At 36.7% G+C, this 25,166-nt stretch overlaps 2 protein-coding genes across 2 annotated transcripts; both read left to right on the top strand.

The window, feature by feature from the left end:
- Positions 1–4,284: 4,284 nt before the first annotated feature.
- On the top strand, positions 4,285–19,126 carry LOC142634587 (uncharacterized). The gene is made up of 2 exons (XM_075808887.1): positions 4,285–4,431; positions 17,021–19,126. Exons 1-2 carry the CDS (start codon positions 4,297–4,299, stop codon positions 19,124–19,126), a joined length of 2,241 nt encoding a protein of 746 aa, XP_075665002.1. The 5' UTR covers positions 4,285–4,296.
- Positions 19,127–22,700: 3,574 nt separating this feature from the next.
- LOC142634586 (uncharacterized) lies at positions 22,701–23,372 on the top strand. Its single transcript, XM_075808886.1, has one exon. It carries the CDS (start codon positions 22,701–22,703, stop codon positions 23,370–23,372), a length of 672 nt encoding a protein of 223 aa, XP_075665001.1.
- Positions 23,373–25,166: the final 1,794 nt, after the last annotated feature.

The following is a 25,166-nucleotide window of genomic DNA, read 5'->3' as shown; positions in this document are numbered from 1 at the left end:
TTATTTGCTTAGGTGGAAGGCTGGATACTTCAAGGGCACTTGAAGGTTTGCGATATAGAGTCAATGATATCTAACACCAAGCACTTAATCCAAAACTCATGAGGTAATCTAGGGTGATTGGTTGGAATCTCCTCTCAATGGGTATGACAATTTGGAGAGGGTGAAGCTTTGCTACTGTCGTTTTTTTTCTATCTGCTTTGCCTTCGTTTTGTAAATTCTGCAGTTAGCAACTTCTGTAATATGTGGTGGTTGCTCTTCTTGCTTTTGTTCAATCACTAATTGATCTGCTTGCTTTACGACTGATCTCTGATTATCGTGATGTTGATACACTATCAATGGAAAAACAAAATAAGATGTAAATAATATCACTAATGAACTCAAGATTGTACAGGTTATTTGATTAAAAAAATCATAGGCTATAATTACTTTAATTATATATTTTTTTAATTGGCTTGAAGCTTTCCACATCCCCTCTCCCACCTCATAGCCAAAAACAAATACAATCACACCTTATCGCATCACTAGTTTTTTGTCAGTAAACTCTATTCTAGTCAATCTCATGGAATTAGAACCTTCAATTTTGCTTCTTGAATCAGGTGAGCCTTGGTCTCGACTTGACAGCTACCCTACTTAATTAGTTCACTCCCAAAGCAAGACATTGTCATTATATTGTCGGAATCCCATAGAAAACCGCCGATTTCACCAAAATTGGCCCACTTTATATTTATTATTTTTTAAATAAATGAATCATGACGACTATGTCGAGTAATTCTAGAACCACATTTTTTACTACAACTATTCTATGTGATAAACTGCGATTAGCTGTCATTTTCATCTAAATACACTGTTTTTTCTTTACTATTCATAATTTGTCACATTAGAATTGTGGCATAAAAGGGTGTGGCTTATATTTTTTTTTTATTAAAATTTTAGTTTAGCTCTATCTTTATTTTTCACTGATATGAATTGAAGGAATTTTGGAGTTATTAGAGTTATTTTATTTCAGTGCGCTGACATAAAACTAATGCTTTGAATGAGGTGTATTGAACTATAATTTGGTCAATTATAATCAAACCTTGAAGAGCTGAATAAATTAAGCTTATTAGGGTTTGTTTTATTTGGGTGGAAAAATGTAGGGGGCTTCATGAACCAGGCAGCTATTATCTGAAATAGGTTATTCTAACCAATCATTAAGGCCCTATTTTATAACTCTTAACTTCAATGGGTTTAGTATACAATCAATTTTGGAATAATTCAATTAGTAAGTCTCTCATCGTTGAATAAGATATATAAGGTTTAAATCATGTCTACGTCAAGAATCAATTAATGTCTAAATTGTTAGGTCTAAAAAAATATTATCACCAAAAGTATCAATTCAAAATAGCAATTACACGCAAAAACACAAATATTAATGTGGGAAACCTTTTCTCCTTAAAGAGAAAAATTATTTGACAAACTCCAAATAATTTTATTATTATTAAATCAATGACAACAATTAAGTTTAGGACAAATTTAAGATTTATACCAAATACAATAATCAATCTAGATCCACCTAATAATAAGTAAAGTTGAGAACAAACAAATATCTGTGAATCAAATCTATATATATAATAATAAGTAAAGCTGAGAGAAAATCTAATTAGGTTAGAAATTTGAATTCAATTAGAGTCTAATTTTGCACCACGTGTTCCATTTAATTTAAGTTTTTAAATTTTTGTGTCAAGTGAGTTAATTCAATGTAAAAATTGGATTTCAATTAGAGTTTAATTTTGCGATATGTGTCCCATCTAATCTAAATTTTTTAATTTTTGTACCAAATGAGTTAATTTAGTGTAAAAAACGACGAGTCCAAAGTAAGTAAACTATAAAAAAAAAACATAATTTTGAATGATTTTATATTTTTGAGTCTTTTTTTTTTTTTTTGTAGAACTAAAAACAATTCAAGTTTATAAGTCATTCATTATATTCCTAAAAAAGAAGTTGTCAATTATTACATGTAGCCCAATAAGACACCACGCGATGCGGAAATCCAAATATATAAGAGCATTAGTATTGGGTGTAAAATCTCTCAAGTTGCTATTTTAACTACTCATATGTCCAAAACTACCAACATCTAAGTTGGTATATCCAAAACTTTTTCCCACCCAGCTACAGTAAGGTTGTAAATTTACAACCTACTGTAGCTGAGATGTAAACATAAATATACTTTTTTAATTTTGTGTCTTCCTAGCTGGCAGTGAAGATTTGATGGAGAGAGAAGAAGAGAGGAAAAAATGGAAGAAAAATATGGGAAAGAAGAGAGAGAAATGAGTTATTTATATTATTGGATGTGATAGTTTATATTATTCTAATGAGTTGTATGTAAAAATAAAAACTAGGATATATTGTGAGTTGTAAAGTGAGTTGGTAAAATAGATAAAATAAGTTTTGAGGATGTAAAATAGACACTTTTTTGCACCCTCGAATGCTAGTGCTCTAAGAAAGGATTTTCGTAATGTATATCCTAAGGACCAAGGACATACATTAGTAAATCAATTTAAATCATTTTTATGACGAAATGTTAATGGGTACTAGCTCTTTAAGGCCGATTTATTATAGGATCTATTTAATAAAAAAAAAGTATAAATTGGTGACTGGACTAAAAATATTATTGAATTGACAAGTAAAATTCAAAAAGTGAACTCTATTAGCTCCACATCCTAAAAAGCTCCATTGGCTTTACATCCTAAAAAGCTTGTAAAAAATCTAACATAAAGCAAAATAATTTGACATAAAACTATTTCTAAATAAGTGTTCGTCAACATTATCCAAACTAAATAAATAAATAGATAAGTACTTATTTTATTATTTTCTCTACTTCTTTTTTCTATTTTCTTTGTAAAAAAAAAAAAAATCAAAATTTAAGAGGTTAAGGATGAAAATGAGACGTAATCTAATAAAAGGGTCGCAATGATAATTTTATAGTATTCAAAGATGTAAATGGAAAGATTTCATAGGAGATGTAGCAATTAAAAGACGTCCCATGTTTACCTTTATGTATATATAGTTTCCACTTACCACCATCTGCACTAGAGCAGCATTTTGTGTACAGAATAAGGGCAATAATTAATGCACACGACTTTAGCACAACATTATAAATGTATATACTTTATGTGTAATAATGTTTATGAAATAATATTATCCTAAATATTGGGTTTTCTATTAAGAGTTTTCACATTGGTTCGTGCAATTTTTTTTTTCTATTTTAGTAAAAGAACTTAGTTTTTCTATTTTAAATATTTATTCTTCAAAACACCTTACATCAGATTATTTATTTTACACCATATTTCATTAAAATATCAAATTTTCTTGATTTTTAAAAATTGCTTCTCTTTCTTCACACACAATAACCATTATCTATTCTCTTTTTCATCTTTAAGATACGTGAAAGAAAAAACAATTAAATGTACAATGAATAGTGTTAGTGTAAATTTACATGGTGACTATAAAAAACTTGTAAATTTACACAATTATACACAAACTAATGTGATTTACTTTTAAGCAATATTATTTAAATTACACATTTTAACACCGACTATGTCAATGTTCTTATGCTCTATGCTTTTCTTTTTCCATTCTTTAGAACAAATATTATAAAATAAAAGGACAGTAAACATTAAACTAAATCATGGAATAATTACTTCTAGCAAAAAAAAGAAAAAAAAATATTTATCATCGAATAATTACTTAATTAAAAAAAAAAAAAAACTAAACTCAATATTGTGAAGTACACCCCTGCAAAAGTTTTTTTTTTTTTTGGCTGAATACAGCAAAAGTGATTACTTTACGTGTCACTGACTCCAGAATCACATATATTTATCATCGAATAATTACTTAATTAAAAAAAAAAAAACTAAACTCAATCTTGTGAAGTACACCCCTGCAAAATTTTTTTTTTTTTGGGTGAATACAGCAAAAGTTATTACTTTACGTGTCACTGACTCCAAAATCACTGTAATTGCTTATATAATATAAATAAGCTAGCTATAGACTGGCTTTATTAAAAGCTCTATATGACAATCACCACGAGTTGTGGCAATCCAAATAAGCACATAACTTTACACAATAGCAACAACAAGCGACCCTTGTCAGTTTCGAAGATTGAAAACCAAATCTGGTAAGTGAGCTTACTCGAGTAATCAATAACTCGTGTGTTTTATTTTGTTTTTTCCTTTTAAAAAAAAAATTTTATTTACTCATTGTTTGTTTGCTTATTTTTTGGTACACCCTTCAGTGGCTAGCAGTTTCATTTTGACAATGAAGTTGAACAAGGGCTTAGTGCTTTTCTTACCAAAATTGAGAAAAGTTATTAGTGAACGGGAGATACAAACTATGGTTGTATTTAGCCTTGCCATACAAATCATCCTCATCGTGATGGGCTACAAGAGAAAGGTTTGTTAAAAATCAATCATTTTCTCTCTTTCTATAAATTCTTTTCTAGAATTTTGTCTCTCCACAAACTTGATTCTCTATGTTAAATTCTCATAGTTGTCAAAATGTAATTTGATTTGTGAATCGATTTTTTCCTTTTCTAATAGTATCGTTTTGTATCATATCGTATATCGTAAAATACACAAACACCTAATAAAAGTATAAAAAATTATAGATATACATATATAAAATGTATATTTGTTATAAATTTAGAAAATATTCAACTAATGACCAATTTACTTATGTAATAATTTTTAACAAAGCTAACTAAAAAAAAATTAACATATATTTATAACATACATATTCAGATTGATTAAACTCAGAAGTGATAATATGTGTTTAATGGCATCTAAGTTAATGTTACCATCATATTCATAATCTTGCAAAATTATTTTTCCATTGATATTTTTTTTCATCATTATGAACATTGACAGACATTAGCATCATGTTCATTGACATAAACATCAATAATAATACATAGGCAGATAGACTAATGTGGGTGTATTTTAGAGTTGATTGGAAAAATTTGAGACCTTGCACTATTTTACAACTGATATAAATGCTATTATGATGAAATCAATGTAAAATTGTCAAAAAAGAGGTCCAAATTTTTTGAAAGAGGAGGTCAAATATAAAATTGTATAAAATATACCTCTCTCTCTCTCTCTCTCTCTATATATATATATATATATATATATATAAAAGAGGTCCAAATTTTTTGAAAGAGGAGGTCAAATATAAAATTGTATAAAATATACCTCTCTCTCTCTCTCTCTCTCTCTCTCTCTCTCTATATATATATATATATATACCTATTTCTTAAGACTAGAAGGGCCCGGCCCCTTTTGGCCCCACCTAGTTCTGTCCTTAATTTTAGTATCTATAGCGGCCGGGATCCTTTTTCTTGTAATTCGATAATACTAACACTAATTTTTACATCTCTCCTCATTTAGCTAAAAATCTTTGCATAGTACACATAAAGCTTATAAACTCTAATTTTTACAATATTTGGCCAAAAAGACTTGGAGTAGTGGATGATTTTTTATTTTTGAGGAATAGTGAAGCCAAAGTATCAAATTAGCATAAATTATGAATTCTTAGACTTATTTTTTAACAATTTATGTCCTAAATAAACGGCTTTTCAAAATAAATTATGATATTTTCTAGAGTGTGTGTTACTTAACAATGATATGATATTCATAAAAGAGACCGTGTATAAATAAGTAAGCAATCAAATTTTAATGTATATCTCAAATTGAAATAGAGTGTCAATCACAATTGATGATAGATTATAAAATCAATTTTCAAGATTGTAAATTTCTTATATGTTTTTATTCTTTATCAAATGAGTTATCTAATAAGTCATTTGCAATTTTGTTTTATATTTTGGAATGTTGATATTGTGTAGAAATAAAACGTGTGTATTTGTTTTACTTATGTTTGTGTTATTTTGTTTTAGATAGCAATGTTAGGATTTGTATAATTTTAAAATTATTGAATAAGTATTAATAAGTTTAATTGAATTCATTCTTGATATAAGTGGTGAAGTCAAAATAATGCATTTTACATCAAATAATTTGTTGCATAACTTTTCAAATGACAAATACATGTTGTTTTATTTTTTATTTTTTAAAAATCATGTGAAAAATACAGGTTAACCCGACCCAACCCAAACTGACCCGCAACCCGATTGACTCGAACCCGTTTTTAACCCGCTTAAGATGACCCGTTTTTGACCCGTGACCCGTTTGACCTGCAACCTAATTGACCCGACCCGAACCCGACCCGAACCCGACCCCACCTGCCTGTTTTGCCATGTCTACAAATGACCAACAACTACAGTCTTTTGGGAGTTTCTTTGACCTAGGGCAAAGCCTGCCAACCCCAACAGTTAGGAGAATGGCGTAGTGCCTACTTTTGAGTGAAGCTTTCAGAGTCCTCTTTCTCGCGCCTTTGCTGAACCGAGGGAGAGAGCTGTTTGGGTTTTTTAGTTATGGAGAAGATGATGGGATCATGAAAGAGATTCTCTCTTTTAGAATCCGAAGGCAATAAGTTTGCATTCCAGGATGAGGTCTTGGTGGAGGAGCATTTGTTGGCAGCCAAGTTCCACACCAAAAGGGCTTTGAACATGGAGGCCATAGCCAAGACTTTCAAGCTCTTGTGGAAGACTAGAAAAGGATTTGAGATAAGGGATATGGGTGATCACAGGGTTCTCTTTGCGTTCCCTGAGGCATCGGATATTGATAGCATTTTGCAAGGTGAACCCTGGACTTTCGATAGACATCTCGTGGCATTACAAAGAATGGATAGAAGTGACATAATCCGATCCTTGGATTTTAACTTGATCAGTTTTTGGGTTCAAGTCCATGATCTACTAGTTAGGAGCTTTGCCTTAGATGTGGCAAAGGGGATTGGATCGATAGTGGGCAATGTGGATGAAAGAGCATTAGAAGAGGGGGATTAACTTCATAAGGATTAGGGTTGCTGTGGATATTTTAAAACCCTTATGCCAAGGATGTACAATTACTATGGCGAGGGGAAAAGGGGGATGGGTGAGTTTCAAGTATGAACTACTACCCAATATTTGTTATTAGTGTGGTAGACTTACACATAGTGACAGTGAATGTCCACTGTAGGTTAAAAGTAGAGGCACTCTTAAGGTAGGTGACCAATAGTTTGGTGCTTGGTTATGTGCAACCACACCAAATCCATCTCTAAAAATAGTGATCTGTGTGTCAAGTTTAGATGATGAAGATGGCTAGGAAGAATTTAGAATGCATGAGAACAAGGTTAGGGAGGAGTATGAATTGGGGTTAGGTGGAGGAAACGCCCCGGTGGGTTGACAAGAGGCAGATCAGAACCGTGAGGTCATCGGAGATCAATCAGACCTGGTGGTTGACCGAGATATGGGATTGGTAAGTCCAAGAAATTAGGGTACCATTATCGAAAGTCCAAATAACATGGAAATTACGCCATCCAGCCGGTGCACGTTGAATTTGGCCAAAGATACTCAGAATGCTTCATTTTAGGATCAGTTAAAGGAGATTGACAATGAGCTTACCAAATTTGATAACGTGGAGGTCATAGGGGGTGAAAATGGTGCTAGTGAGTTCAACATCCATCCAGGGCCGTCAGAGGAGAGGAAGCTTACTAGGCCAGATACTTTGGGCCTAACCTCTAGCCCGGTTGTAGTAAAAGAAAAAGGAAAAAAAAAAAAAGGAAAAGGGTTGGGTACGTAGAGAACAGAACAGAGGTGAGCCCATTGGACAACATTTATTAGTCCTATAAAAAAGGGCTTCTAGAGATGAAGACGTAGAAGATGGGGAAACAAAGGGGATAAAGAAGAAAGTAGCTAAGTCTAGATTAATGTCATCGATGAAGGCTGGGTCTCAGCCTCGCCGAAACAAATGAATCTTTTAGTATGGAATTGCTAGGAGCTTGAGAACCGCCGTGTAGTTCCGAAGCTTGTAGAGATCGTACAAGCGCAAGGTCTAGTGATCGTGTTTTTGTCAGAAACATGGTCAGATAGAGATTGGATGGAATGGGTTTGCTGTCAGTTGAGGTTTGATGGTTGTTTCACTGTCCTTAAAAATGATAGGGACGGTGGATTGGCCCTCTTATGGAAAGATGAAGATGCTGTTTAGGTGGATAGCTTTTCAAACTACCAAATTGATGCTACAATGCAGGGAGGATCGGAGAATGCATGACGCTTAACCAGGTTCTATGGTGAACCAGAGACGAGTAGAAGAACTGACGGGTGGAACATTTTACGTATGTTGAATTTAAAACCGAAGCTTTCGTGGTGCTGTTTTGGAGATTTCAACGAGCTATTAGAGGTGGTGGACAAAAGTGGAAGAGCACCACGTTCTCACAACCTCATGTAATCTTTCCGAGATGTTCTTGATGAATTCGCCTTTTTTGATTTGGGCTATTCAGGACCAGAGTTCACTTGGCACGGACGTCGGCGAGGTGAATGGATTTGGGAGCGACTTGATAGAGGGGTTACCAATTATGGTTGGCTAGCCCGATACCTCACTAGAAGAGTAAAACACCTGAACTGTTTTACTTCGGATCATAGGCCCATCTTGCTAGCTCTTGATCCAAACAAGGAAAGTCAAAGATGGAAGCGAAAACCATTCTGGTTTGAAGCGATGTGGGTAACAGACCCGAAATGTGGCAATACGATCTCTAGAGCTTGGTCACATCAAGAAGAGGACGACACCCCTATGTTCGTCGCAGCAAAAAAGTTAAAAAGATACAAGAAACAATTGAAGAAGTGGAGTATGGCTCATTTCGGTAATATCAAAAAGTAGGTTCAGCAGACCAAGGAGTTTCTATGGAAGGCAGAAGAGAAATTGGTCAAATGGGACAATTATCAACAATTTTTGAGACTGAAGTTAGAGTTGAATATATTGTATGAGAAAGAAGAGAAAATGTGGCACCAAAGATCTTGGGTTCAATGGATTAGAAGTGGGGACAAGAATACAAAGTTATTTCATGGGACAGCCACTCAAAGGAAGCGCAGGAACTTCGTTAAGGGGCTTCATGATGTTGATAATGTTAGGCAATCAGAGGAAGCTGTTTTTTCAAAAATGCTAGTTGACTTTTATGCAGGACTCTTTACATCATCCAGCCCGCATAACCTGGATAGTGTTTTGGATGGGGTATAGGAAGCTGTTATAGGGGAGATGAACACAACACTCATGGCACCTTATAAGGCTAAAGAGGTAGAGATAGAAATAAACGATATGGCTCCCTTAAAAGCTCTTGGACCGAATGGTATGCCTCCCTTCTTTTATCAGACGTATTGGTCTGAAGTTGGTATAAATATTACTTAAGCTGTTCTCTCTTGTCTTAATTCTGGCTCTATTCTAAAATCCATAAACCGTACTTTTATTACTTTAATTCCAAAAGCAAAAAATCCAGAAAGAGTCTTTGAGTTTAGACTAATAAGTTTGTGTAATGTGATCTATAAGTTTGCCAGTAAAATCATTGCTAATAGGCTAAAACCTTTTCTCAAAAGTATCATCTCAAAAACAAAAAGTGCCTTTATTGCTGATAGGTTGATTACTGACAATGTTTTGATTGCTTTCAAGTCCTTGCATCATATGAAAACTAGCAGTTCAGGGAAGACAGGTTTCATGGCTCTAAAGTTAGACATGAACAAAGCCTATGACCAAGTGGAGTAGATTTTTTTGGAGAAAATTTTATTGAAGATGGGTTTTTAGGCCTCATGGGTATTTTTGATCATGGAGTGTATTACCACGGTATCTTATTCTATCTTGGTGAATGGTGAGCCACAGGGAATGATTGTTCTGACTAGAGGTTTAAGACAAGGGGATCCACTATTTCCTTATCTTTTTCTCTTTTGTGCAGAAGGCCTAAGACTGCTGATGATGGTCATATTCATGGTTTCTCCATTTCTAGGCAAGGCACGAAGCTTACCCACCTCTTTTTCGCAGATGGTTGCTTATTATTTTGTAGGTCTACATTGGCCGAGTGTGACAAAATAAAAGACTTATTAGCTACCTACGAAGCTGCTTTAGGCCAAATCGTGAACAAGGATAAGACCACCCTCTTCTTTAGTAGGAATACAGATGATGCCACTCAAGAAGCAATCAAAGTGTCTCTTGGTCTTCCGGCAATCCAAAATTATGAGAAGTATTTGGGTTTACCCTCCGGTCGGGCGAAGAAGGCAAGCTTTACTTACATCAAAGAACGAGTATGGTAAAAATGCAAGGTTGGAAGGAGAAGCTGCTTTCTCAAGTGGGAAAGGAGGTCATGATAAAGGCAGTGCTCCAATCAATTCCGGCATATTCTATGAGTGTTTTTAAATTACCGATCAGTCTTTGCAAAGACATTGAGATGATGATCTAGAAATTTCGGTGGGGGCAAGGTGAGGCAAAGAAGATCCATTGGGTGAAGTGGAGTACTTTATGTTCCTCAAAATCTATCGGGGGTATGAGTTTTCGAGATATCCAAAATTTTAACAAGGCGATGCTTGTGAAGCAGGTTTGGAGACTATTACATCGAAAGGAAACATTGCTGTATAAAGTGTTCAGTGCTAAATATTTCCCAACGGGAAGTATCTTGGATGCCTTGAACTCTCTACGGTTGGCAGTCACTCGGGTTCATGAGTTTACTTAGCCGAAGGAGTAGGATCGAGAGGGACGTGACTTGGGGGAGTAGCAGGGGTCCAAGCAGTAGTCGGAAGATTGGGATTCTCAATGACCACCAAGTTTGTAGTAGCTGTGTGGAATTCTATCTCCTCCAAAATTTGTTGAAAGTTGGGGGCTCTCCTCATTTGGGAACACGGGCAGGGGAATGTTTGACAAATCCCGCCATGAGGAAGACTTAGAGAGAGGAATGGCATTTGTAAAAGTGATCCACCCCTCTGTGAATCCAGCAACCTGAGCTTCTTTTATAACTAGAGCTATGGAGTGCTTGACATCATCAAACCTTATGTCATAGAAGTTTTGCTTTGCCTCATACAACCTCTGTTTTAGGTCCCTGATCTCTATGTTCCAAGTCATGATGACACTCAAGGCCTGAGCAAGCTTGGTGTCAGACTCTTGCAGCTTCCCCTTCAACACCTTTAATTTATGCTCGGCATAGTCCGAGTCCCTTTCAATAGCAGCCACTCTTTTCTCGGCTTCAACAACCTCTTGTTCTTTTTCATGAAGGGTGGACTTAGTGACCTATTTCAAGGCCTTCTCACGCTCAGCTAACTCCACAGCTTCTTCAGTCGACCATCCAGCAGTTATACCAATTGCATGGTCTGGAACCAAACAGAAGACATTAAAAAAGGGGAGGGAGGAGGGGGGGAAGAAGGGGAAATGAGTATACATGGGTGCACGCAACAATGCTGGGACATATTTAAAATGTTATATATAAAATAACTGAGTGAAATACTTACAGTGATGGAATGCCACTTTAGATTGAGGGAGAGCTCCTCATCAATGGCGTCTTCCCAAAAGCAAATGTCATCAGTAAGCAGCAGGGCTTTCCCGAAATTGCTTGCCATGTGGCCTCCCTCTCCCTTGTTGTATGTCCTAAGGAATACTGTGGAAGGGAGTGGCCTTTCACTAGAGTGAAGGAATGTTGATACTCGGAAGAGGAAGGTTGGATGGCGAGACTTATTTAGTCCCAATAATGGGTGAAAGGATGGCTGGCTCTTTAACAACGATATTCTGCTGGGGTGCTGCAGGGACCGATGTGATTGGAGTGATGACTCTGGGCTGAGTTTCAACCTGCTCTACTTGGATGTTAGCTCCCGTTTGCCTCTTGCGTGTACAAGGTAAGGTCCTAATTGGGATTCGAGATACAAGTAAGATAGGCGGTGTGGGCAGAGAAGATGTTTGCCCCTGGAAGCCCAGGTTGCAAGGGTGTACCAAGCCGACTAAATAGTCCTTCTTTGAACCATGTTGTTGTCTGGTTCCACTTCTTCAACATCACCCATAGGTCGGTGTTGAAGTTCTGCCTAGAAGACCGTGTCTCCTAAAATATCGTTATAGGGCTCTAGGAAATTTGCCTTTCTTTTGCAAGGACCTTCTTGCTGAGCTTCGTTCTTCGAGATATTCAGCAGAAATCTCTTCAGTTGTACGTCAATATATGTCAGCAGGGGATGCTTGGCCAAGAAGGCTACCCTGAGTCCTAAAAGCTAGTGTAGGAGGGGATGCGACCAATGATAAGGTGTGAGGCTCGAAGCTGCCCATTAGTATGGATAAACACCTTTGAGTGTAGAATCCAGTTCAAGTCTTGAACTTCAACTAACCTTAAGTTTAGCTTTGAGCACTGAGAACTTGCTTAAGCAACAGAGTCAAATAGGTCAGCGTGAAAATTCAAATATAAGCAAAAAGAAAAATAATATAAAAATACACACGCAAATAAATATGACAAATAGTAAAAAAAAAGCATAGTAGACTTTTTGGGGGTATCGACTTGCATTATTGGGTGATGTTGGGCATGTAAGTTGATCGCCAAGCCAATTTCCCCACACCCTTATGTACTCCCCTATTAGAGCCTGGCAAGTATGATATTAACCTTATTCGAGGGTCCCAAACTTGAAGATAATACCTATTGAAAACATTACCACAATAGCTATATAGGAAATTGATGTCATGGTAAGTTTTAGGTTGAAAAGCCTATTTAGTCTGCTGATGCAACCAACTACCCTATTGAAGTTTGGCAGACATTGGTCGGGGAAAATACCATAAAACCTAACGGTGCTTAACAGTAACAGATCTAGAGGGAATCTCACTCCACCTTTTAGGACTGCCATTAGGGGGATAAATATCACCGTGGGCACTTTCTTATCCTCTATGTCTCCCTCTACACAGTACTCAATATGTACTTCCTTGGGGATGACATATCTAGCCTTGAAGGCCGTCACGGCTTCCTTAGTATCAACTAAGTGGGCAAAACTCATAACTAGAGAAACAAAAGGAATAAATGAGGCAACGAGAAGAAGAAGACTTACAGATGGATGGGCTTTCTCGGAAAGAAGAGAGTTCTCGGAGAAGAGAGAGAGCTGGGGACTGGAAAGGCTCTAGATTGAAGCTCGAGGAGAAAAAATGAAGTAGAGAAAGTGAATCTAAAGGAACTAGGTGATATTTATAGGGGTAAGGGCATTAAATGCTTTGCGTGGGAAAATTGATAACCACTCCAATCCAATATTTCACGCACGCCTCGGTATCTATACAGATAGATATTCCTGGCTTTTGATCTTGACCGATGGCCTAGCATGTGCTTAAAGCACAGGCTGTCAAATTCGGCACATTTATTGCTTGAAGATTAGAACCCCTGAGAAGCAATAGTCATATCATGCATGATCCCCTATTATACCGAGAGCATACCCACGATCTCATTCCCATTTTATGAAAATGGGATTGTGAGGGGTTGTTGTACGGTCCACAGATATCGGCACACACTAAGCTTAGGACATGTTCTTAAAATATGCCCTTCCTGCCCTGCTTACTTGCCAAGCACCTAGCACATTTCCTAGACAGGCTCGGCCCAAGCTTATGGCTTGACCAAGCATCACTTATTAGGCGATCAAAAGATAATGTCTTGGGGGAATCTGCTCACCGAGCATCGATTGACGCTTAGTGCAAGTTCCATGAAAGTCACATTAGTCATGAGTTGTGAGTCCCATTTGGTCAGGAATATGGCTTAAAGGGACCCACTAACATGGGAAACACTCTTCTCATCATTACAATCTCACTAAGGGAAGTCCATAAATAGAGACCGATGGGGGAGAGAGTGGGGGTTGGAAAAATTAGGGGAGAGAAACATGAGTGTAGTGAGGATAAATACATCTCAGAGAGAAAGAAGTCCAACTCGGATTTCCTAAAAGAGGGTAAGTTATGCTGTTAAGTTCTACTGAAAGGATAGATATCATTTGTCTCTTATAGAAGCTGTGTCGCCATCTTTTAGGCCTTTCATTGTTGGATATTCTTGACCCACAATACAAATAAATTGGGGAAATAAGCCCAAAACCTTTATTCAACTAGGCTTCACCACCACAATATATATATATATATATATATATATATATATAGAGAGATATATATATATAGAGAGAGAGAGAGAGAGAGAGAGAGAGAGAGAGAGGTGTAGATTTTGTCTTGTTTGGTAGCTAAGAATTTGCTTGAGAAAATGAGGGAGAAAATTCTCATTTAGATATAACTGGTGGCTAGCAAAACAAATGATGTTTGTGTTTGGTCCAAATATGAAATAAACATTTGTCAACATAATTGTTGTGAAAAATATTAGTTGCACACTAAATGAATTCTCTAAAGTTTAAATCTTCTCAAGATTTATCTCTCTTACAAAAATCAAACATCTTATCTTGTAAATCTCACATTAATATACTTTAACCTAGGATGATACACCTGATGTTGTGCCAAATAAATGAAACTACGGTGGCCACAATGCAACTGAACTCCACCTTGGGTTAAATTAAGCTCTCTAATTATTCCTTCAACCATAGTGCATATTTTATGTAAAGTTGTGATTTTCAACTATGTTTTGTTGGCTTTAATTTAGTGTCAAATTTGATTGTATTCTGTCAATATTTTCTTTGTATGTTTGTGGGATTTAATTTAAGGGTTGAGTGTGAGAGTTTGGTGAACATTTGTGATGAAAAGTGAAGTTCGAGACTAGCTCGAGACTAGCTCACGACTAGCTCGTGAGTGGATAATTCGAGAAATGTCATGTGAGAAGCACATGTTGGAAGCTAAATAGTTAAGTGCTAGGAGGCATTTCGCAAGTCAGTTCACAACTGGACCAAGTCACGAGTGACTCGCGAAACTCTCTGTTTGGCTGTTTTTAAATGTGCCTTCCTCATGTCTTTACCCACAATATAGAAGCTCTCATACCCACGAAATTGTAAAGAGACTTTTAGAGAGAAAACCCTAGTAATACACTTGAGAGTTAGAGATTGTAAATCTACATTCATCTACACAATTTCTTTTAGTTTTCCTCTACTCCTACCTCTCCAATTACAAATGCTTGAGAGGTTCTTAGCCCAACACTTACCTCACCCAATCTGAGTATTAAGAGAAGTTTTGGTGCATGTGGGAGGCATTGGAAGAAGCCATTGATTGGCAGATGCAATTTGGAGCTAATTGCGGGATCCTGGTAACTAGTGAAGACAAGACTCGGTGAAGTCCGTTGGTAGTTGGAACTTCAAAGGTTCAAGTACAGTGGGTAGATTAGGCTTGGAGGGTCTTTTTGATATCCTTATTCTCCAACTTTATTCACGAGTGGATCAGTTTGGCTTGGAGGGCGGTGGAGAGATTTTTTGCCGGGTACTTCGGTTTCCTCTTCGATAACACATTTCGGTGTTATCTTGTGTTTGCATCTCTTTTTTCTTACTTTTTGTGTTTTACATATATTGTTTATTGTTTATGTTTATGCACTAGAGAGTTGTTCTGGTTTATTGCGTTTCATTTACTCTTATTCTATACTTAGTTAAGTAAAATAAAAGCAATTTAGCCGTAAGTTTAAAATTGAGGGTCTATACAAGCAATAGTGTTTTGCACCATTTGAGTTTCCAATTTACGACTTTAGCTGCTACCATGTATTTGAGCTTCAATAGTAGTCATGGCTACTAAGAATTGTTTTTGTGAATCTCCAACAAATTGGCCCTCCTAACATTGTAAACATATAACCTATAGTAGAACTCTAGTCATCCACTGGATTAGTCTTATAGTCTCGCAAACAAGATTCCATGTTCTTGGGTTTGCCATGTTTGCGGGTTAATACTCCACAGCACTAAAATATGGGATATTTAGTAATGATCCAAGAAATATATTTGCACTTATACTCGAAATGTACTAATCTAGTTATAATTAAGGCTCTTTTTAGTTGTTAATAATGTTCAGATCAACCCAGTACTCAAGACACACCCACGAAACACCCACTTAATTAAATAAAAAAATATGGGGCATCACAACTTTGACATGCCTTCAATTTTTTTTGTCATTCTTCAGCCACCGATTAAAAGGTAATCTAAGGTGATTCGGCAGTGGTACAACCTTGCATGTTAATATTTTTAAGCACCTTTTTGATGTAATTCTTGTGATACAACAATTGCTTTCTTGCTTCTCTACCCTACGAATGTGTCCATACCTAAAAAATGTTTTAGCAGTACGCAAGTCTTTCTTGACAAACTTCTCGCACATCAAAGACTTTAGCTTGTCAGCCTCAAACTTGCTATTAACAATAGTTAATATATCATCCATATACATTATCAGGAAAATATAGAAATCAATCCTGTTATACCACTTTCTCGGAGACTGCTTAAGCCCATAAACTGACTTCTTTAATTTGCATACAAGATTCCCTATAATTGGTTGCGTGAACTTGTTTGGTGGCTCCATGAAGATCTCTTCTTTCAAATTCCCATGAAGGAATGTTGGTTTCACATCCATGTTAATTTGTCAACTTATATGTTGGGTATACATGTTTAAGTGAAATCTCATATTAAGTTATAATATAAAGAGTAACTTATTAATATAAATAGTTGAACAAAAACTTATAGATTTAAAGCTTTTGGGTTAATTGGAGGTCAAATATGTTATATTAATTATACAACTGGATTACCACACACTTTTAGTGTGATGGTCACTCTACAAGTATAAGTGCTTGTAAGATATAGGGGGTAAGAGCCGGAGTTCAAGTCTTTAGAAAGGAGTTTTTACACATACATATACTTAAATTAGACTAAAGTAAAATTTCTACTTTGTAAAAAAAAATTAAAAAAAAAAAAAAAAACTATACAACCGGAACCTGACCCATGTGTTCTCTTTCCAATAGTATTAAAAAAAAAAAAAAAAAAAAAAGCATTACTCTTTACTTTTAAAGATTGTTTTGTTCTTTAAATAAAAGTATCTTTGCTCTTAAAAAAAGAAATAAAAAAATAAAAAATAAAAATAAAAATAAAAGAAGACGAAGAAAAAGAAAGCATTACTCTTTACTTTAGACGTTTGTTTTGTTCTTTCAATAAAAGTATCTTTGCTCTTATCAAGTTTTTCTGTTCAACAAGGTTTCCAACAGCAACAAAATTGTCCTCCTTCTGTGGGTTGCCTACCAATTAGCAGGATGGTTCGCAACTGTATCGCTGAGTATAATCTCCAATCACTTCGCACCTGACACCAAAGACCCGAAGTTTTCCATAGCAGCATTCTGGGCTCCATTTTTTCTCTTGCACCTTGCTGGTCCAGACACCATTACAGCGTACTCCTTGGAAGACAATGCATTGTGGCGGAGGCAGGCTCTAATTCTAGTTGGCCAAGTAGGAGTGACTATCTTTATCATCTTTAGAGCCTGGGAAAATGAGTTGCTGAATTTTCTGGCAGTTGTGATGTTGATTCCTGGGTTAATCAAGATTGGGGAGAGAATCTGGGTTCTGAGGTCTGGAAGCAGTGAAAACTTTAAAGCAACCACACTTCGTCGTCCTGATCCGGGTCCCAATTATGCTAGATTCATGGAAGAATACCAATTAAAGAAAGACGAGGGGTTAGACGTCACATTAGATACGTTGATTGAAGCTCGTTTTGTATCAGATATTTCCCTTCCTATGCTAAAAAATTGTAAAATCCCAGATGCAGCCATTCTTCAACGGGCATATGTAATGTTCCAGACTTTCAAGCAGATATTTTCCGATCTCATACTGAGCATCCAAGATATAAAGAATAGCCAATCCTACTTTCAGAAAGTCTCGTTTGAAGAAGCCTTTAATGTGATTGAGGTTGAGCTAGGATTCATGTACGATGTGTTTTATACAAAGGCTTTCTTAGTTTATTCTCTAAAGCCTGGTTGTTTTCTACGTCTTACTAGTTTCTGTTCTACCTTGGTTGTACTTTTGGTTTTCTCGACTGTAGGTGACAACAAGCACCTTTACACACTAGGCGACAGAGTCATCACTTATGTATTGCTGTGTGGAGCCATCTCGCTAGAGATATATTCAGTGTTGATAATTCTTACCTCAGACTGGTCAATGCATTGGCTTAGTAAGCATGAGAATGCAACGGTGGATCTCTTGTATAGAGCAATTTCAGTGATTTCATCAATTCCATTTTTGGCTCAGAAAAAGAGGTGGCGAAATAAAATGGGACAATACAATCTAATAAAATATTGCACGGAATGCAAGCCAGCCAGGTGTGGTCTTATCCAGAGGTTCTTATTCTATCATGAAATGTTAGAGAAGAATCGGTACCAAGAGCTTAAGGAGGTTTCTCAGGATTTGAAGAAATTGATATTTCAGCATCTTCTAGAGAAATCAAGGAGTGCCAAAGATCTCAAGCCTTGCACGGAATTATGTGCTTGTAGGGGGGACAGGGTTCTTAAAAAGTCGAAATGCTCTGATTGCATCAGAAAAGAAGAAAGTAAAACACAACATGAGAAGGTTCTAAAATATTCGAAATGCTCTAATTGCATCAGAAAAGAAGAAAGTAGAATATTCCATGAGACAGTGGAGGAAGAATCTGATCATGTTGATAAAGATGCAAAATGTTTGAATGAAATAAACAGAAAATATCGTAATATACTCCAAGAGAGCGTCGAGGTAGAATTTGACCAAAGCATTCTTCAGTGGCATATTGCAACAAGCCTATGTTATAATGTTGATCAAAACACACACCAAAACACTAGTTGTCAAAATCATAGTGAGGCCAGCAAGTTGTTATCAGACTATATGTTATATCTTCAAGTCATGCGTCCTATCATGCTGCCTAATGGGATTGAACAAATCAGGTTCCAAGATACATTGGCCGAGGCTAAAATATTTTTTGAAGAAAGATCTGTATCTGATGAAATCCAAGCATCGAAAAAGTTACTTGTAGTGAATACTGATATTCCTCCATCTGTTGTGAAAGGAGACAGAAGCAAGTCAGTGCTATTTGATGGATGTCGACTTGCTAAATCTTTGCAATGCCTGGAGATTGATAAGAAGTGGGAATTGGTAAGTAATGTATGGATTGAAATGATGTGTTATGCTGCGACAAAGTGTCGATGGAACCATCATGCTCAGCAGCTCTGTCGAGGCGGAGAGTTTTTCACTCATGTGTGGCTTCTTATGGCACATCTTGGTATAACTGAGCAGTTTCAAATTTCAAAAGGTCATGCAAGGGCTATGCTGGTAATACAGTGAAAAAGCTTTTATGGTATGCGAAAGTGCTCTTATTTCCAAAATAATGCATTAACAGTATTTATTTATTTATTTATAATATATTGTTTATGTTGAATACGATGTCTCTTTAAGCGTATATTATCCTCTAATTCCATTCCTAGAGAATTTATTATACTTTCTTTATCAATAAAAATTTACTGTTGCAAGGATTTTTCTATGTATTTTCTTTACGGATTGAATTATGAACCCTACTAATTAGAAGGTTTTCGTCCAGCTAAAAAAAGCTCTATTTATAACATGTTTCTTATCATGTCTCATCTAAACATTAAGTAATGTTAAAGAATGAATGTCTATTGTATTGAACTATGTGAAACACTATATAAGTAACTGCCTCTATATAGTTATAGCAATTGCATCAGTCTAACTAAATTTTTCTGTTTATTTTACGCTAAGAACTTAATGTTTTCTATATTACACTATTACTTTTCTAAAAAAGCAGCATCAGATTTCCAATTCTAAAAATTTATTTCAATATAATATTTTTTTATTACATTTTCAAACTTCTCTTTCCACCTCCCTCACAACTACCACCACTGGCCACTGCCACGGTACCACCACTATCTAGACATACAATGGCCATTGCCACGGCCACCACCACAAGGCGTATAACACCATATTAGACATGTAGAAGCAAACCCCAAACCATGCCTTACACCCATAGCAACACAAAACACAAATCCAAGGAAATCTCAAATCAAATCTACCATACCCATTCAAATTTCCTATTCACAGAAACCAAATACATTTGAAATCAAAATCTAAAACAAGCACATGCAAGGAACATCAAATCTTAATTGCAAAATCTAAATCTCCAAACCCACAAGTTAAACAAAGAGAATTTATCTCCCCAAACCCACTGATCAAATAAAGAGTAAATAGAAGAAAAACGTCAATAACCATTATCGTGAATCATCGTGGTTGTGGTTATTCGCTTTAGCTATCACTAAACCAATGCAAAGCAAATAAAGGGAGCAAGATTGAACGAAAGTGGGTGAGAGTGGAGAGGCTTTGCGGAGAGGAATAAGAAAATCACGGTGGTAGTGCGAAGTGGCGTGCAACGGTGAGAGAGGACCAACCATGGAAGCTTTGAGAGAGGGAAATTGAGAGAAAAGTGAGAGTGAGTTTCTAAGATAGAAAGAGAAAGAGAAAGAGAAAGAGACAGTAGTGAGGCTGTGAGGGTTCCAACACAGGGAGAGAGAAAAAATGAATAAAATATTATTTGCAAAGCTACAATAACTGTGTATATTAATTTACACGGCTACTTTAGCAAATGTATATATTTACACATTTACACATTGGTGTGATTGCTCTTAGAGTCATAGAGTTTGTGTGTTGTATGGTAGAATGTTATAAAATTAAATAATTTTTTTTTTCTCTTTTTCTCTCTTGTCTCCTCCCCCTCTTATTTTTTTTTCTTTTCTCTCTTCTCTCACATAGGCAACATAATTGATGTGCATTAAATAACAATTGCTACAGTACAATTTTTTAAGGATAAAGTTTGGTTGCAAAATTAGTTGTAGCCTTAGACTACAACCTTATTCTATATTTTTTTTATTGGAGGTGAATTTTGACAAATCAACTATTGGATTATATCTTCTTCTTATATATTTTATACTTGCAAAATTTCTAGAAAATTAAAGATTAAAAGTTATATCATCAATAAATTGTTTAAATTGCAAGTTTTTGTAGTTTAAAATTATGCATAAAGTATACACTTACAGATCATATAGTAAATAATATCCGATTGATACAAAATTTAACATATGTTAAGCGCATAAAGGACAAGCAATTTAGTGGTTAAATTTTCAAAATATGTAATAATCATTATTTTATTGAGTATGGTTGTTACCTTAGGCTACAACCAATTTTGTAGCTAAACTTTGTCATTTTTTTAATATATCTGGGTTTTTATTATTATTTTAATGTGGTGTAATGTTCAAATAGAATATCTGATGTATAGTGTATTGTAAAATAATGGGCTAAAATTGATAAAGTAAGTTTTGGTATAGTTAAATAGCATTTGACATAACACGCCTGATGCTAGTGCTCTAATGCATCCTGTAGTGAAAAAAGATGCTACAATTGCTTACTGAAATGAACCCTACTCATAATGTTTTGAAATCCACTACTCCAATGTCTCGTCTAGTCATCAAAATATTTTCAAATGACAACAATTTCCCTTATGTTTCAACAATCACCACAGAACACAATGAACATGCCTAAAAAACAACTTTAGGGGAAATGGGTATTTGCCCCTAATTTAAAAAATATGTAGTAAAATGCTCCCATTTTAGAACTATTTAGCAAAATATCCCTATTTTTTAAACTCAATTTTAACAAAATCGAGTTCTATGTAAAATTCGATATCCTCAAAATCGATTTCAATGTATATTTTTAAGTGAAACTCGACATTAGCAATGTCAAGTTCCACTTAAATTTTCAAAAAAAATATAAGTGGCAAAATATGCATAGAACTCAACATTGCTAATTGTCAAGTTCCATTTGTATCTTGATTTTGTTAAAATCGAGTTTAAAAAATAGGGACATTTTGCTAAATAGTTTCAAAACATAAGCATTTTGCTGCATAGTTTATAAATTAAGGGCAAATGCCCATTTCCCCAATAACTTTATACATAAGTTCAAACCACACGCATAAAGAACAGCTTGTACCAAAATGAAATAAGTATTTACAAATGTAATCGTTTATCCCCCCCAAAAAAAACACCAAAAATGACAAGTAAGTGATAGGACCAACGAACCTTCTTGCCCAGATGATCTTATCAGACACCTTCGTCCATCCGGCCATGTCATGGAGGAAGGAAGGCAAGCCATTAATAAGAGGAGTCAATACTTCGGACAGTTACAAACTAACTGTTAGACTGTTGTAAGCTCATCAAAACCCACATTAATGAGCCTAGAGGCCTTACAAAAGAAGCTCTAAAGCCACAATTAAGGCTACAACGGCTGCGAGCCATAGAGCTATATATACACACCCCTCAGAACTAGACAAGGTACATACACACATCCTAAATATACTAATACGTCGTAGCTTTGATACTCTAAACTCTCATACTTTCTTAAAAGTTTTTATGCGCTAACTTTATCATCGGAGACTCTGTGGCAGGCACCACACCGATGACCATCTAAGGAGGGCTTTTCACGACCATTGCGAGCGTAGGGACGAGATTGTTGCTTCATTAAGACGAACATACTCTACTGACGATTTCCACATCATCAGTTTGGTGCCGTCTATGGGAACGACATTTTCGTACTTAGGTTTGAGAGCGTAGTTCCATCCAACTCACAAGTCTAGATGGAGTCCAACCAAGATTCTACAGCATTAGCTCTACAAATTCAGACACTCACAGCCAGTGTGGAGGAGCTTACCAGACAGAATCAAGAAATGAGGATGCGACAGTAAAAAGAGGAGAACCAGTCTGGGACCAACCAGGATGACGATGGAGATAGTCAAAGAAGGAATGACCGTTGAAGACCCGCCACTCTAGAGGGACCAAGCTTGGATCTTCTCCAGGAAATGAGAAAGGAGATGGACGAGCTGAGGAGCACAATTAAGGAAAAAACGGACCGGAGCCTAGATAGGATGGTCAAGAGGACGGATTCACCCTTCACGACGGCGGTCCTAGAATGCCCAATGCCAATGAAGTTTCATCTACCTCAGCTCAAGCCGTTTGACTTGCTGAAAGACCCTCTAGATCACCTCAACATGTTCAAGACAACCCTAGGTCTTCAACAGCATCCTAACGCAATTCTATGCTGTTCTTTCCCCACCACCCTTAAAGGAGCTACGAGGGAGTGGTTCACGAAGTTGCCAACATTGTCCATCGACAACTTTGAGCAGTTGGGCAATTCCTTCTTACGCCACTTTGTTAGGGGACAACGCCCAAGAAGGCCAACAGACCACTTGCTTACCATCAGGCAAGGAGAAAAGGAGACCCTGAGGTCGTATGCGAAGCTTTTCACTCAAGAAACTTTTAAGGTCGACGAAGCTTATGACAAGGTACAGCTAATAACCTTTAAGGTTGGTTTGAAGTCCAGGGAGTTTTTGGTCTCGTTCGTGAAGAATTCCCCTAAAACGATGGCAAGGATGCTCTTGAAGGTGCAGAAGTACATGAATGCCGAAGATGCCCTAGCAGCAATAGAAGATGTAGAGAATTCCAATGAGAGGGAAAGAAAGGAAGACAACTAAAAAGGACGAAAAAGGGAATGGACAGATTGTCAGAATACTGACGGGAACAAAAGGAAAGATGATAAAACCCATTGGACGGTAAAATTCACTCCTTTAGTTATGTTTGTTGATAAAATTTTGGCACAGATCAAAAGATGAACATTATCTCAAATGGCCAAGGCCATTGCACTTATTACCCAATGTGCGTGACAAGAAGAAATATTTTCGTTTCCACAAGGATCACAGCCACTACACAGAAGATTGCTGAGACCTGAAGGAGCAGATTAAGGAACTCATCCAGAAAGGGAAGTTACAGAAATACATAAAAAAGAAGACTCCAGCAGATCCAAAGATAATAACAAGGACAAAGACGAAGCCTCACCAAGGGACGAGGACCATGCGTCCCATCATCCACAGAGTGCGATCGGGGAGATAAAGATGATCATAGGTGGGCCATCCACAAGAGGATTGTTCAGATCCCTCAAGAAATCACACTAGAGGTAGGTGAACAGCATCTATAGGATACCACTATTGAAGCAGAGACAAACGAACATGGACATGTTTTTCTCGGAAGAAGATGCCAGAGGTGTGAAGCAGCCGCATAATGACCCCCTGGTTATAATGCTTATGATAGAGGGGTTCAACACCAGGAGAATCCTTGTGGACAACGGTAGCTCTGCGAACATCATATACCTTTCTGCTTTTCCGCAGTTGAAGTTGGATCCAAGTAGACTATGTCCCTTTGAGTCCCCATAAATGGATGATAGAGTAGAAAGAGGAAGACAAGGTGGAAACCCTGGAAACTGTGGAGTTGGTAGACTGAGAGCCAATGAAGAATACAAGGGTAGGGATGGCCATGAGTACAGAGACGAAGAAGAAACTAGTCCAATTCCTCAAGGAGAACCTAGACGTCTTTGCATAGAGTCACGAGGATATGCCAGGCATATCCCCAGAGATCATCCAACACTAGCTAAATGTAGATCCCGAGAGAAAGCCTGTCCAGCAAAAATGACAATTCTTTGCTCCAGAACGAAACCAAGCAGTCATTGATGAGGTCAATAAACTGCTAGCAATGGACTTTATCCGTGAGGTCTATTACCCAGACTAGCTAGCCAACATCGTCCTAGTAAAGAAGGCAAATGGAAAATGGAGGATGTGCGTGGACTTCACGGACTTGAACAAGGCCTGCCCAATGGACAGCTTCCCCCAATCGAGGATAGATCAGCTGGTGGATTCCACAGCAAGATACAAGCTCCTTACATTCATGGACACATTCTCGGGATATAATCAGATAAAAATGGCAAAAGAGGACCAGGAAAGACTGCCTTCATCACAAGCCAAGGGCTTTACTACTATAAGATAATGCCTTTCGGACTGAAAAACACTAGAGCAACCTACCAGAGGTTAGTAAATAAGATGTTTAGCAAATAGATAGGAAGGAACATGGAAGTGTACGTGGATGACATGCTCGTCAAGAGCAAGGAGGAGTCTGCTCACCTGGACGATCTCCAAGAGACATTTGCTACTCTCAGGTAGTATCAAATGAAGTTGAACCCCAGCAAGTGTGCCTTTGAGGTAGCATCAGGGAAGTTCTTAGGCTTTATGGTGTCCCAAAGAGGGATAGAAGCAAACCTAGAGAAGGTGCGAGCCATACTAGAGATGACGACGCCCAAGATTGTGAAGGAAGTTCAGAAGCTCACAGGAATAATAGCAGCACTCAATAGGTTCGTCTCTAAAGCAATGGACAAATGCTTGCCCTTCTTCAAGACTCTGAAGCAAGCTTTCACCTGGACGGAAGAGTGCGAAAAAGCCTTC

The sequence above is a fragment of the Castanea sativa genome, chromosome 5, assembly GCF_040712315.1.
Source record: "Castanea sativa cultivar Marrone di Chiusa Pesio chromosome 5, ASM4071231v1".
Lineage (NCBI taxonomy): Eukaryota > Viridiplantae > Streptophyta > Magnoliopsida > Fagales > Fagaceae > Castanea > Castanea sativa.
This window is presented reverse-complemented; position numbering and strand designations above follow the sequence as displayed.

Coding starts and splice junctions, on each gene's coding strand:
- LOC142634587 (XM_075808887.1), top strand. CDS start 4,297: ATGAAGTTGAACAAGGGCTTAGTGCTTTTCTTACCAAAATTGAGAAAA. Junction 4,432..17,020: donor TGATGGGCTACAAGAGAAAG/GTTTGTTAAAAA, acceptor CTGTTCAACAAG/GTTTCCAACAGCAACAAAAT.
- LOC142634586 (XM_075808886.1), top strand. CDS start 22,701: ATGAGAAAGGAGATGGACGAGCTGAGGAGCACAATTAAGGAAAAAACG.